This window comes from Pavona decussata, unplaced genomic scaffold (assembly GCF_977016875.1).
Source record: "Pavona decussata unplaced genomic scaffold, jaPavDecu1.1 SCAFFOLD_175, whole genome shotgun sequence".
Classification (NCBI taxonomy): domain Eukaryota; kingdom Metazoa; phylum Cnidaria; class Anthozoa; order Scleractinia; family Agariciidae; genus Pavona; species Pavona decussata.
In genome coordinates this window covers 136,651-147,752 of record NW_028145586.1, presented here as the reverse complement: position 1 = coordinate 147,752, position 11,102 = coordinate 136,651, and the positions used below count along the sequence as shown (strand labels likewise).

General features: G+C 39.0%; 2 protein-coding genes and 1 long non-coding RNA gene across 4 annotated transcripts in view; 1 reads left to right on the top strand and 2 right to left on the bottom strand.

Moving 5' to 3' along the window:
* The first annotated feature begins 156 nt into the window (after positions 1 to 156).
* LOC146463470 (purine nucleoside phosphorylase LACC1-like) lies at positions 157 to 7,854 on the top strand. 2 transcript variants are annotated; one of them, XM_085084223.1, is made up of 6 exons: positions 157 to 387; positions 1,556 to 1,748; positions 3,247 to 3,453; positions 4,172 to 4,693; positions 5,050 to 5,357; positions 6,223 to 7,854. In XM_085084223.1, exons 2-6 carry the CDS (start codon positions 1,566 to 1,568, stop codon positions 6,386 to 6,388), a joined length of 1,386 nt encoding a protein of 461 aa, XP_084940349.1. In that variant the 5' UTR covers positions 157 to 387; positions 1,556 to 1,565; the 3' UTR covers positions 6,389 to 7,854. The 2 variants fall into 2 exon arrangements, with proteins under 2 accessions (XP_084940349.1, XP_084940350.1); XM_085084224.1 differs by having other exon boundaries at positions 334 to 387; positions 1,553 to 1,748.
* On the bottom strand, positions 6,791 to 10,055 carry LOC146463469 (uncharacterized). Its single transcript, XR_014856865.1, has 2 exons — positions 7,007 to 10,055; positions 6,791 to 6,927 (listed from the first exon to the last, which is right to left on the bottom strand). It is a non-coding gene; the product is annotated as an uncharacterized LOC146463469 (long non-coding RNA).
* LOC146463468 (uncharacterized) overlaps positions 10,056 to 11,102 on the bottom strand; it is a 32,918-nt gene continuing 31,871 nt past the window's right edge. The window contains exon 11 of the mRNA XM_085084216.1: positions 10,056 to 10,209. Coding sequence (XP_084940342.1) covers positions 10,069 to 10,209 — 141 coding nt within the window. The 3' untranslated portion in view covers positions 10,056 to 10,068. The remainder of the gene's footprint in view (positions 10,210 to 11,102) is intronic.

The following is an 11,102-nucleotide window of genomic DNA, read 5'->3' as shown; positions in this document are numbered from 1 at the left end:
CATGTTGCATAATTTGTAAATAGACTTTTCGAAGAACCCTTGCTGGGCCGGGAGTAACACCAATTAAACATAACCCTTGACAAAGAAAATCATTTGAACTGGTGGCTTTAGCTCCTGCAGAAAAGGCCGGACTAATTATGCTTGGTACTTCGCGGGAGATCGTGGCGCTATTATGATGAACAATACATTCAAAGTTAGCGTATTAACACAAATTTCATTGTTTTTGTGCGTTTTTGATGTTCGTGACTCGAGAAAACGTTTATCATTCCAGACATACCTTCTGGTTGCCCTCCGAGCCCCCACTGGGGCCTAGGCCTATTTTATCTCTCGATCACTTCCGCTACAACGCAACAAGCGATCGGAGGTGCAGGAGTATAGACATCAAAGGTATGCAGCTTTAATATTCTTGGATTTAACAGGTCTGATCGTTAGGCTGTGCTCAGATTTCGCAGTAAGATGTCTAAGATAAGCAAGGCACTGCATTTTCGCTTCGCAGCCCGTTGTTTTGAAGATAATCGCGAGGGGATGCAGCCCTTTCGATGCTCTCGCCTAATTTGTGTTTGTTTCCAGCGATGTCTCTGTTTTTACTTTAAACCCAGCAGGCTAACGGTGTCACGATTACGCAGAATTCACAATTTGTCACCTTCGCTTGTATAAACAAGGTGTAATCGCCACATTAGGTATCACTCAATGGCATATACGTGATTATTATCACGGTGTCAAAGCGCCTGCAAATTCCTCGAACTTGCCCACCCCGATAAACCCGGTTACGCCCCATCAGAGGAACAGTAGCGATACAAGGCCTGGTGAACACTGGAAGAGCTTTCATCGCATGTGTTACACAGCATTTGCTGACTGAAGAGTTGCTTACTGAAATGCACAGCTAAGCATGTTTTCATTTTGTTAGAAGCCTTTGCACGGTGGGGGGTCATTAGCGTTTGGGTGCTGGATCATTTTTCTGCACCCCAGCACACACCCCCTCCAATTCGACTCCCAAATTGTGAGACCAAAATAATATCAAACACCATGTTATTCAAAAGTAATACGCACTTGAAATTCACGTTTTTTGGCAAAAATCAAGAGAATTTTATGTGATTCTTTTTAATTGATCTTGTACAATGGTTGCAGCTTTCAAAAAGTGTGGGTCAATAGACCAGCTTGTGCACAAGGCTTAAGAGGGGATCATTTCACATGCAAATATTTTTTTAATATATTCTCCCATGAGAGCCAATCCACTGCAAGCTAGATCCATTTCAATACAGAGAATACGAATATGGTCTGTTAAACATCTAATTTTGTGTAAGAGTGGTGCATGAGACATGGCATGCTTTGTTGGGGATAGGGGTGGGGACAAATCTCTCTAAAATAGACACTTTGCTTCCATGGTCAAGGTGCTCTCTGTCACACCTTCAATCAACTAAATATCATGTCACAGTTGGATATTAAATTTGGGGTAAGGACGGAAGGATGGCCCTGCAGTGGAAAGCAATGTTAAAAGTTCCTATTTGATTACCCTGATCAGTTAAGCTCAGTTAATGTCAAATTCTCTCAGCAGAGATTCAAACATGGCAGAAACTGATAACCCTCCTGAAATGATCATTGTGCTGGGCTCCCACACGAATGATGATGGCTCGCCTACTGATATGATGAAATCCAGGGTTAATCAGGCAGCTGAGCTCTACTTGTCATTAAAACAACAAAGCATAAATTGTCATGTCATTTTCACAGGATATCAAAGGCCAGAACAGGTAATGGACAGGTGTCAATCTGTTATTGGTGTGTTATTTCTTTATTGGGGAGTCTGTGGAAAGACCTGGGGGATTGGTAGGGGTACTCCCCCATAGCCACATAGGTATGTGTGGTGCCAAAGCTAGGGTATGGTTTTGAGCTCTCTTGGTGTGAAATAGGGTATGGATTTTGACTATCTCGGTCGGGAATTGGTATGGTTTTCACAAGCAAAATGGGGTTGGAAGGCCTACATGGTCTGAAATATGGTATTGATGTAAGAGTCTGGTTTGAAATGGGTAGCAAAAATCACCTATTCTAATAAATTATTTGAAATAGGGCAAGGGCTTCAAGAAGCTGCCACACACACCGACCCAAATTTTAGGCCCACCCCGGGGAAAAGGCTCTCGAAAATCTGGGAGAAGAGGTTTTCTATTATATTGGTAGGGCAAACAAAACTTGCCAAGTATTTGCACACCTTTAGCATTCTTTGTTACAGAGCTTGTTCACAGGCTCCATATACATTGATAAATGTCTTCCATGATGGCCGGTGTAGTCCAGCATCTCAACAGGTAATTCAAATTGACTGTTTCATTATAAAACTACTACAAAGGAAATCACATGAATTATAATATTTATAGTTATTTTTCTGCTCTTCACATGTCCAGATGAATTTGGGTCATTTGTGCAGTCTGGTCAAGTAAGGTCGTGGGAAAAAGTTTTCATTTATACCACTTGCACATGTTAATGTTTCCAAGTGGTTTTAATTCGCATTATTTTAAGACCTGTGGTGGATCTGGAACTAAGCAATTCATGTAACCTATAGGCTCAGACTGAAATGTTCCAGAACTGAAAACAATTCTATATTTGTGTGGAAGCAAATTAGATTACATTTCAGCTAGTTTATAGCTGTTTCTTATAACAGGTTAATAAAGGTTAGATGGATTAACATGCATGCACATATTACACTATTTGGCCCTACAGGCCTCCTTTTGGCATTAAGGTTAGGGACAGGGCCCCCAGTTACCTTAAGATTAACCACTGGACTTCATCTTGGGTCAACAGGTGTTGTGTGAAAATATATCCAAACCATCACCACAGGAAAATGTTTGGTTTAACAGTTTAACTTCAAACTTTTAAAAGTTGATTGGCTTTTCAAACCCACTTCCCCTTGGAATTTCCATTGATCTTCCATGGGATCACAGGGCATGTAGATATTTTCTGGAACCACACAAGAAGTAAACATTTAAGAAAATAACTGGACGTAATTTTGAACAATCATATCTGAGTGAGGGATTGATGGGCCCAGACCCGTACCCCCTCCCCCATTGTCAGAGAAAAGAAGGCCCAGGGGCTCAGTCATTTCATTTAATTTTAGTTTACAAGTTTTCACTCCAAGCGAGTGAGCCACAACCTTATCTGCCCTGGATGTATGGCATTATGTACTTAAATATTTAGTCTTTCAGGTAGATTTTTACACCTTTCCTTTCATAATTTACGTTCTATTCTAACATTCAACAGAGTGTAACAGAGGCCAGTGTTATGGAGCAGTATGCAGTAGAGAACAGTCTTATTGACAAGGAGCACATCATAAAAGAGGAACAAGCAACCACCACAGCAGAAAATGCTTATTACAGTCGCATCATTGTGGATGAGCACGATGCTACTAATGTCCATGTTGTCACGTCAGAGTTTCACATGGAGCGGGCAAGGAACATTTTTGAGAAGGTATATAAACTTGTTTGTGGACTGTCTCTAAGTTAGCCCTAGCCGTCAATCTAGGGAGGGGTAGGTGGGATTAATTTCCCTTCTTCCCAACAAAGGGTTTAGATCATTAGTGATTTGTGCGATATGGTATAATGATATTATCTTTTGTTTTACAAGATTTTGTCGTTTTTATCTTTCAGTTATAACTGGGGCAAATTTGTAGAGTTTACTTGATAACATGGGTATAGAAAATAAAGCCATAAATATAGTGATCACTTATAAAGAAAGTTTAGCTAAAAACAATTTTGAACTATGGGAGGAGGGGGGGGGGAGTGGAGTTAGGCACCCACTTTTCAGGAAATGAGCCTGCTCTCACCCTACCCGACCCAAGTGAGCACTGCAGAAATTGAGCCTACAGTGGAGTTGGGGGCTACTTGAATGATTCTACTATACTTTAGAAATGCCCCTTCATTCTTCTTAACACAATTTAACATAATTTCTGATGAATGTGCAGACATCCTGGCTTCCTCCTCCCATGTGGTCAAATGTATAGGGCATACTCTTTCACAGTGACCCACTGTTTCGCATACGAATTGTGTGACCCAAAAATTTGACTTGGTGGGTCCTCACTCTGGCAATCAGTGGGTTGGTTGATGCATAAATATCATGAATTGTTATTTTTTCTAAAAATCAACTTTGCAAACTTAACTCATCAATGTAATTCTTTCTTAATGTTCAGCTGTATTCACCACAAGTTTATAATGTGAAATTTCATGACTGCACCCATAATATGGATGACAGTGAGAAGAAAAAAAGAGAAAGCAGAGAAGAAAAATACTTTCCTCTGATTGACGACCACATAAAAATGATCATGCCAAAACTGACCCTACCCGATGGCAAGATGATAGAAATCCTCCAGTCAACACTGATTCCAACAGATGTGTTCAATCATGGCTTCACAACTCGTCATGGAGGAGTCTCCACATACAAGACATTGTCATCTCTTAACTTGGTGCACAGTGACAAAAGAAGAGATCTGTCTGTCAACGTCCAGGAAAATCGCCGCAGATTGGCTCTCACTTGCCGATTTGACCCTGATAAACTCCGTTTGGCCAAGTGTGTCCATGAAGCTAATGTATGGGTGGTTGGTGATCCAGAACCCAATAGCTATGATGCACTGATTACTGACAACAGTCATGTGACTATTGCAGCACCGGGTGCCGACTGCCCGACAGTCTTGTTTTGCGATCCAGTGAAAAAGGTAGGTAAGAATAGGGTTGGCAAGGCTCTAGATCTTCGGAAAACATTTTAAATCTGCCAGAAACTTCTGAATGCTTAAAAAAGTGAAACATTACTTTGGAAAGAAATCTTGGGAACATTGAACAGAAGCCATAGCAACTAGGTAAGATGCCTTGACCCATCTTTCATTACCAATTATTTGAGCAATGGCGCTAAGCAGAAAATCACATTCAGTAGCTTATTGGTCACAACCAAAAAGAAATCTGCACCTACATGTATAGAAAAGTTTGAGGGCTCTACTTTTACACTTACCTAACACATGGCAAGTAAATATTTTGTGAGTGACTTTGTAAATCGCATGTTGTTTCTGCTTCTTAGGTCTGTGCTGCTGCACACTCAGGCTGGCATGGCACATTGGAAATGATTAATGCTGCTGTTATTGAAATAATGTTAACAAAATTTGAGTGCAAAGTCAAGAACATCCGCGTTGCGATTGGACCTTCAATTGCCCCCTGCTGCTTTGAGGTAGAGGAGGATGTGGCTGAAAAGTTTTCCAAGGCATTTGGCGATAGTGTTGTGGTAAGGAAAGAGGGGCAGCCCCGCCCCTTTGTCGATCTACGCCTTTCAATCAGGCATCAACTGGAGAAGAAGGGGGTGCTTCCTAAGAACATTGATGATGGAACAAGGTATTTATTAACCTGCACAATTAAAACCATCAGACTGAGCAGTAGATCTTGATCCTCAGGGGTGACCTGCACTGTTTGCAACGTCTTACATGATTGGTCAAGAGCACAAAAAAAAGAACAAAAGAACAATGTTCCCAGCCCCAAAAAACAATGCAGCTGCAGGTTATAAGGGTCCAGTGAAAATAGAGCTTTTGAAGGGTGCAGGTCTACTTAGTGTTGACAATATTTTAAGAGCAGCAAAGAAAACTGTGAACACAGAATTATTTCTGGAATGTTTATTGTGGTGGGAGAAAAACCAATCAGATGCAAGCTAAATCAACCACAAACCAGTATGGTAATTTTTTTTTGTGGTTTCTTGTTTTTTCTTGTTTGATCTCATGCCTGACTGCTGATCAATAAATATTCCAGAAATGTTTTCTAAGTATTCACTGTTTCCTTATTCTCACAAGGGGCTTAGTACTGAATCAGATGCATATTTTGATGTTTGAGTTTTGCTCCGAGTCTCAAAAGTACACCCGGTTACCATAAGGAAAATTAGGTTTTCTGATTTGAGATAGCATTAGTTTATTGTAAAATAAATATAATTTGTTAGCACTGTAGCACTAGTTATAACTAAGATTTTGTTACAATGTAATTGCCTCAGCCAATTAGGTATAATAATTTTATTGTTGTTATTATTCTTAGCACATGGGCCCAGTGGCCCTATTCTGTCTCGATGCCAAGTAAAGTCATTCATTCAAGCGAAATTCATTTACTAGATGGTTAATGTCATGTGATAGATGTAATGGATACAAATGAGTAAAGTCCTTCCACAGGGTTCAAAACTAATATTGACTTCATAGCATTATCATTCCATTCCTTGCAGTGAGTTGGATGAAAAAGTGAAATGTAACCACCCCACACAGTGCACCAAGTGTGATCCACAGCAAAGGTTCTTCTCATACCGACGGGATGGAGCACAATTTGGGACACAAGTTGGATTCATCCGCCTCAGAGATTTGGAGCATGATGCTAATTGTAACATTTTATAAATGAAAAATTATTGATTCTGTGTAAGCAGAATAAAATATGCTGGGTTGCTTTTGTGTTAACTTGCCAGATACTAGCCAAGTTTGAAAGATAGCTTGTCATCGACATTTCATTTCAAATGAAACTAGGAACATGAACTTGCAGATTGTTTCGCCTACAGTTCACAATGAGCCATTTTATATACTAAAAAATGCAAATATTTCAATAGGTAATTAATTTTAAGGGTGGCTAGCTTGATGCTAGAAATATCATAGCAGGCTAGAGAAATGTTTGGACCTGTTAGCTTGCTGGGTCACCAGCATGAAGACATTATTTGTAAATTGCTTATCAGCCATCTGATGGTAAGTTTAGTATGCCATTTGGCATAGACGTAAGAGTTTAGTTGGCTATTCAACAGCGCAGCCCTTCAATTCACACCAAATTTAACTTGTATTGCTTATACAACAATCTCAAACCGAGTCCTCAGGCTCTTTGGCCAGCAGTTAGTCACCAGGAGAGACTGGGGAACTGGAATTTTATTACCACAGGATTTCTGCAGTTACTGGACAACCAATAAAAAAAATCAATTTTTTTCCAATTTCCCAGCGTTTCTCCCGGTGACTTAACACTGGCCAAAGAGCCTGAGGACTCTGGGTACGACATTGCTTATACAATAAAATTACTCCCTTCGTCGCTGCTTTCTTGAACTCAACAGGCTTATAGTTTAGGATGGGAAAATGTTCATGTGCTACTTTATGTGTATACAACATCTGTTTTATTTACTTGTCTGATCAAATCTTTGTTGCTCTGGTATGTAAATCTAACAAAAGAAATTTCCCCGTCAATTTTTCTTCCTTCGCTTTCAGAAAGGCGACTGGGGATAGTAGGTCTGTGATGTCAATAAAGGATCGCTAGTTTTGTCATTTCTCTCTTCCTCAGTTGTTTTTCATGTGCAGAGGAAGAAAACTGTGTGGATGAAGTTAACTGTGAATGTTGAATGTTCACAATGAAAAAACTGAATGGAAATTCATGAGGGATAGAAAAATGGTAAATTATTGTTAGGCTACCATATTGCACAGTATTGCATCCTACCAGAAGTGAAATTTCACACTGTTTTATGCCTAAAATACAGGCAAGAAAAATTGATAGTGAACTGTTTTTTCGATTTTCATACAAGAACAACATGAAGATTTGATTGGGCAAATAAAAAAAATAAATGGTAGCAAGTCTTACCCATAAGCCATGTTCAATCAGGTCTGCGATGACAGACTCCTTGTTGATCCCAGCTGGGGGCATTTGTGCAAGGAGAAAAAAAGTAACAAAGAAAGCTAACTTAACATGTGAGGCCAAAGGGAATCATGCCAACTTTGTAGTTGTGACCAAACTACTTATTACCTCACATTAATTTGTAAACAATCCTGTATTTTTTGTATCTTAAGTATAAAAAGGGAAAATTAGTGCAATAAAATAGATTTGGTAAGAACTGGAATGATGTCTGTGATCAGATTTGAGATCTTCGTTATTGAGTTTGACTTGTCTTGGACAAGAGAACAGTGAAGACAGATTCAAATCAAACAATATCTCTTTAATCAATTCAACATAATGCCAACTTTTCCAAACCTTGTCACATATATGTATTTCTCCCTTGAACAGTAACAAGCAATAATTTGTATCTACTTCACAAACTTCTACTTTATGTATTTCTTCCTTGAACAGTAACAAGCAATAATTTGTATCTACTTGATAACAGTGAAAACTGGAGAATTGAGACAAAACGTTTGTCAAAAATGTTTGTGTTATGGTTCCAAGATCAAACTACAAGCTACAAGGCTATCATTTTAAAGTGCAGAATGACCAAAATATTCCTGGCTTTAATGTTTGTTCAGCTAGCTGCACTGTAGCCACTGTATCCACTTGAAATGAAAAGAATCTATGGATGCAATTATTGAAGTATATCCCTTATTGAAGCAAAGATTCAAAGATTTGATTCATAAAAATACATTCAAGTCAGCCATTGCATGTATTGGTGGCTTGCAGTTTCATTATCCATGACTATTGGTAAGCAGGTTGTCTTATGAAAATTTATAATCATGTTCTACAAATTACTTATGCAAGTTGCACTAGAATAGATTATGCAAATGAGGCACTTATTTTTGCTTATGCAAATTAACCTATCATTTGCAAAGCATAGATAGAAGACTGATAACACACACATTCTTAAAATAAACTGAAGGGTTTTAAGCAATGGTGTTGCAAGTGATCTTTTTTTGCCTCAAAACAAAATTCCTCCAAATAGCTCTATTTTGGTACAGACTGTTTGGAAGAAAATTAGTAAACTAATTCCTTATTTTTCTTTCCAAAAATAAACACAGAACTAACTTTCTTTCGTGCTAATCTGTCTCTGTGCCAAAAATAGAGCTTATTTGGAGCAAGGTCACAACACCCTTGCATAAAACCCTTCAGCTTTTGAACAATCTCCAGTATCCAAGGTTACAATATTTCTTATATACCCTCATGAGTAATTTTCTCTCTTATGTATAACCACCAAGTAATGTTTTCTGACTCTGAAAAATGTGTAAGTATAAACTCCAACAACACCACAAAAGGAACAATGTGTGCGTCCAAAGTTTCTCAGCTTCTAAAATGTCAATCTTTGACTCAATGTTAAAGAATCTGTTGGACAGACTTGACCACTAGCAAGTCAAAAAGAATTAAACATAAGTTTTCTTTGTGCAGGTTAAAGCAAGGCCATCAATATTCTTTAACTTTGTTTATGAAGGAGTGGATTCAAGGAAAAAGTTTGGGGGACATGACTTCCCCCATCCCACCCCTCCTAGTTCAAAATGCAGCAAATTCCTCACTTTATATTCGAGGCTTCACACCATTATGAGCTTAAGCCTTTAGTACTTGTGACACATTACAGGTATGTTCAGTGTGAGACCATGTTTTAATTCCCAGTTAGAACGCAGCTTTTTGGCTTCTTTTATCCAGTGCTACTGAAACAATAGCATTTGAAAACATTTTCATGAACTCTTAACACACACATTGAATATGATAGGAACAAACCAATGGTGTATAAAACCCTACATAGTGGCAGGTTTTTCATTTCATCCAACATTTTACAATGCCTTGCTAGTCATGCATTGTGCTATTTTCCAACCTGTTTTTGTCCAGCTAAGCCAGAACTCAGCTACTTATAAAAAATTTTCTTAAGTAAGAGAAAGAAAGAACCTTGCAAACAAAAACTGTTACTCTGTCAGACACTCCACACAGCCCGACTAGCAGATAAGCTTCTTACAAAATTAATACTACAGCTGAATAGGACGACAGGACAACAGCCAGGGAAATTCATACCACAGAAAGTAAGTCTTGTCCTAAACAAAACACCTGAAATAACCAAATTTGCCAATCGGGTGAGCATGATGATTATATATCAGACATACACTACTTGAATAAATTGCTTTGATGTTTCATTCAAGTCACGTCTTGTTTAAAAAGAAGTATAAATAAAAACAGCTCAGAGCCCTGTTGTGATTTCCAAAGATTCTTCAGTAAGACACAACTTTGAACAGATGAGAGCCAAATTTATATGAGTACCACAGATCTTTGTAAGACAACTGATTTTCTGTCGTACAAATGACCGTTCTTCTCCGTGTCAAACACCACAGCTGTTAAGGGAAATAAAACAATGTTTCTCAAGTTTTTACTCAACAGAGGCTTCACTTCCTGTCTCAGCCAAATCATGTCCTACTTCAGAAGTTCCATTTGCTTTTGTTAACTTGCCATCTTGACAGACACTGATGCTTGCATCATGGTGTTCCACACCATCTGCACTATTAACAACCTGTTAACAGAAGAAAAACATCAGTGTAACTTCTACCTGGCACACAAGTGACTGGTCATGTTTGTACCAGCTGGTAGTGACAAAGACAATCACCAGAATCAAGAGCAGTCAAGTAAAAAGATATTACTAAAAAAAACTCACCACAACATGATGACACTGGGTGGTGGTAAGTGGGGAAAGACCCTAGGGGTGGAGTGGGTGGGGGGTACTCAACAGAGTTTTATAAGGGGAGGCTCCACCTTAAGTTCCAAACCCTTACCCTATTATATTCCATTTTTAACAGAAAAGGTAACCCTTTCATGGTCATATACCTTCATAAAAAAATAGTACCCCTTTCTTATACCTATAGTGCAAACACTGCATCTCTTTTTGTTGGGTCTGTTCAAGATATTGGAAAGGCTCCTTTAAATAGCTAAATGACAGTTTTCCCTACCCTTTTCCTCAGCTCGTGAAATCCCTGCCCTTTTATAGACCTCCAGCCTGAAAAAGGTACCCCTTTTGGGTGGAGCCTCCGGGTAGAGTCCATTATAGGAAGTAGCCCCCCCTCCCCCAGGGGATAAATGATAACTTGTATTTTATAGCTGGGTACAAGTGCCCTACAAACTAGGGAGACTGTTACCTAGTTGAATTGGAATTTTGAAATGACACCATACTATGGTGTCAACTCCAGGCAATATTGGAGGGAGGCAAGTGCTCTGACCACTTTACTATCTTTGCCTTCCCCCCCCCACCCCTCTCCCCTCTCCTTACAAGTGACATCATACTTATAGCAGCAATGTTACACTGTGTAATGTTTCATGTAACTTGTCTTGCACAAGACACCAAGTTGCACTAAATACTGCACATTGCCTTGCAACAGTGCAATGCAGCACACCTTAAAACAACCAAATTAA

Coding starts and splice junctions, on each gene's coding strand:
- LOC146463470 (XM_085084223.1), top strand. CDS start 1,566: ATGGCAGAAACTGATAACCCTCCTGAAATGATCATTGTGCTGGGCTCC. Junction 1,749..3,246: donor GATATCAAAGGCCAGAACAG/GTAATGGACAGG, acceptor AACATTCAACAG/AGTGTAACAGAGGCCAGTGT. Junction 3,454..4,171: donor CAAGGAACATTTTTGAGAAG/GTATATAAACTT, acceptor CTTAATGTTCAG/CTGTATTCACCACAAGTTTA.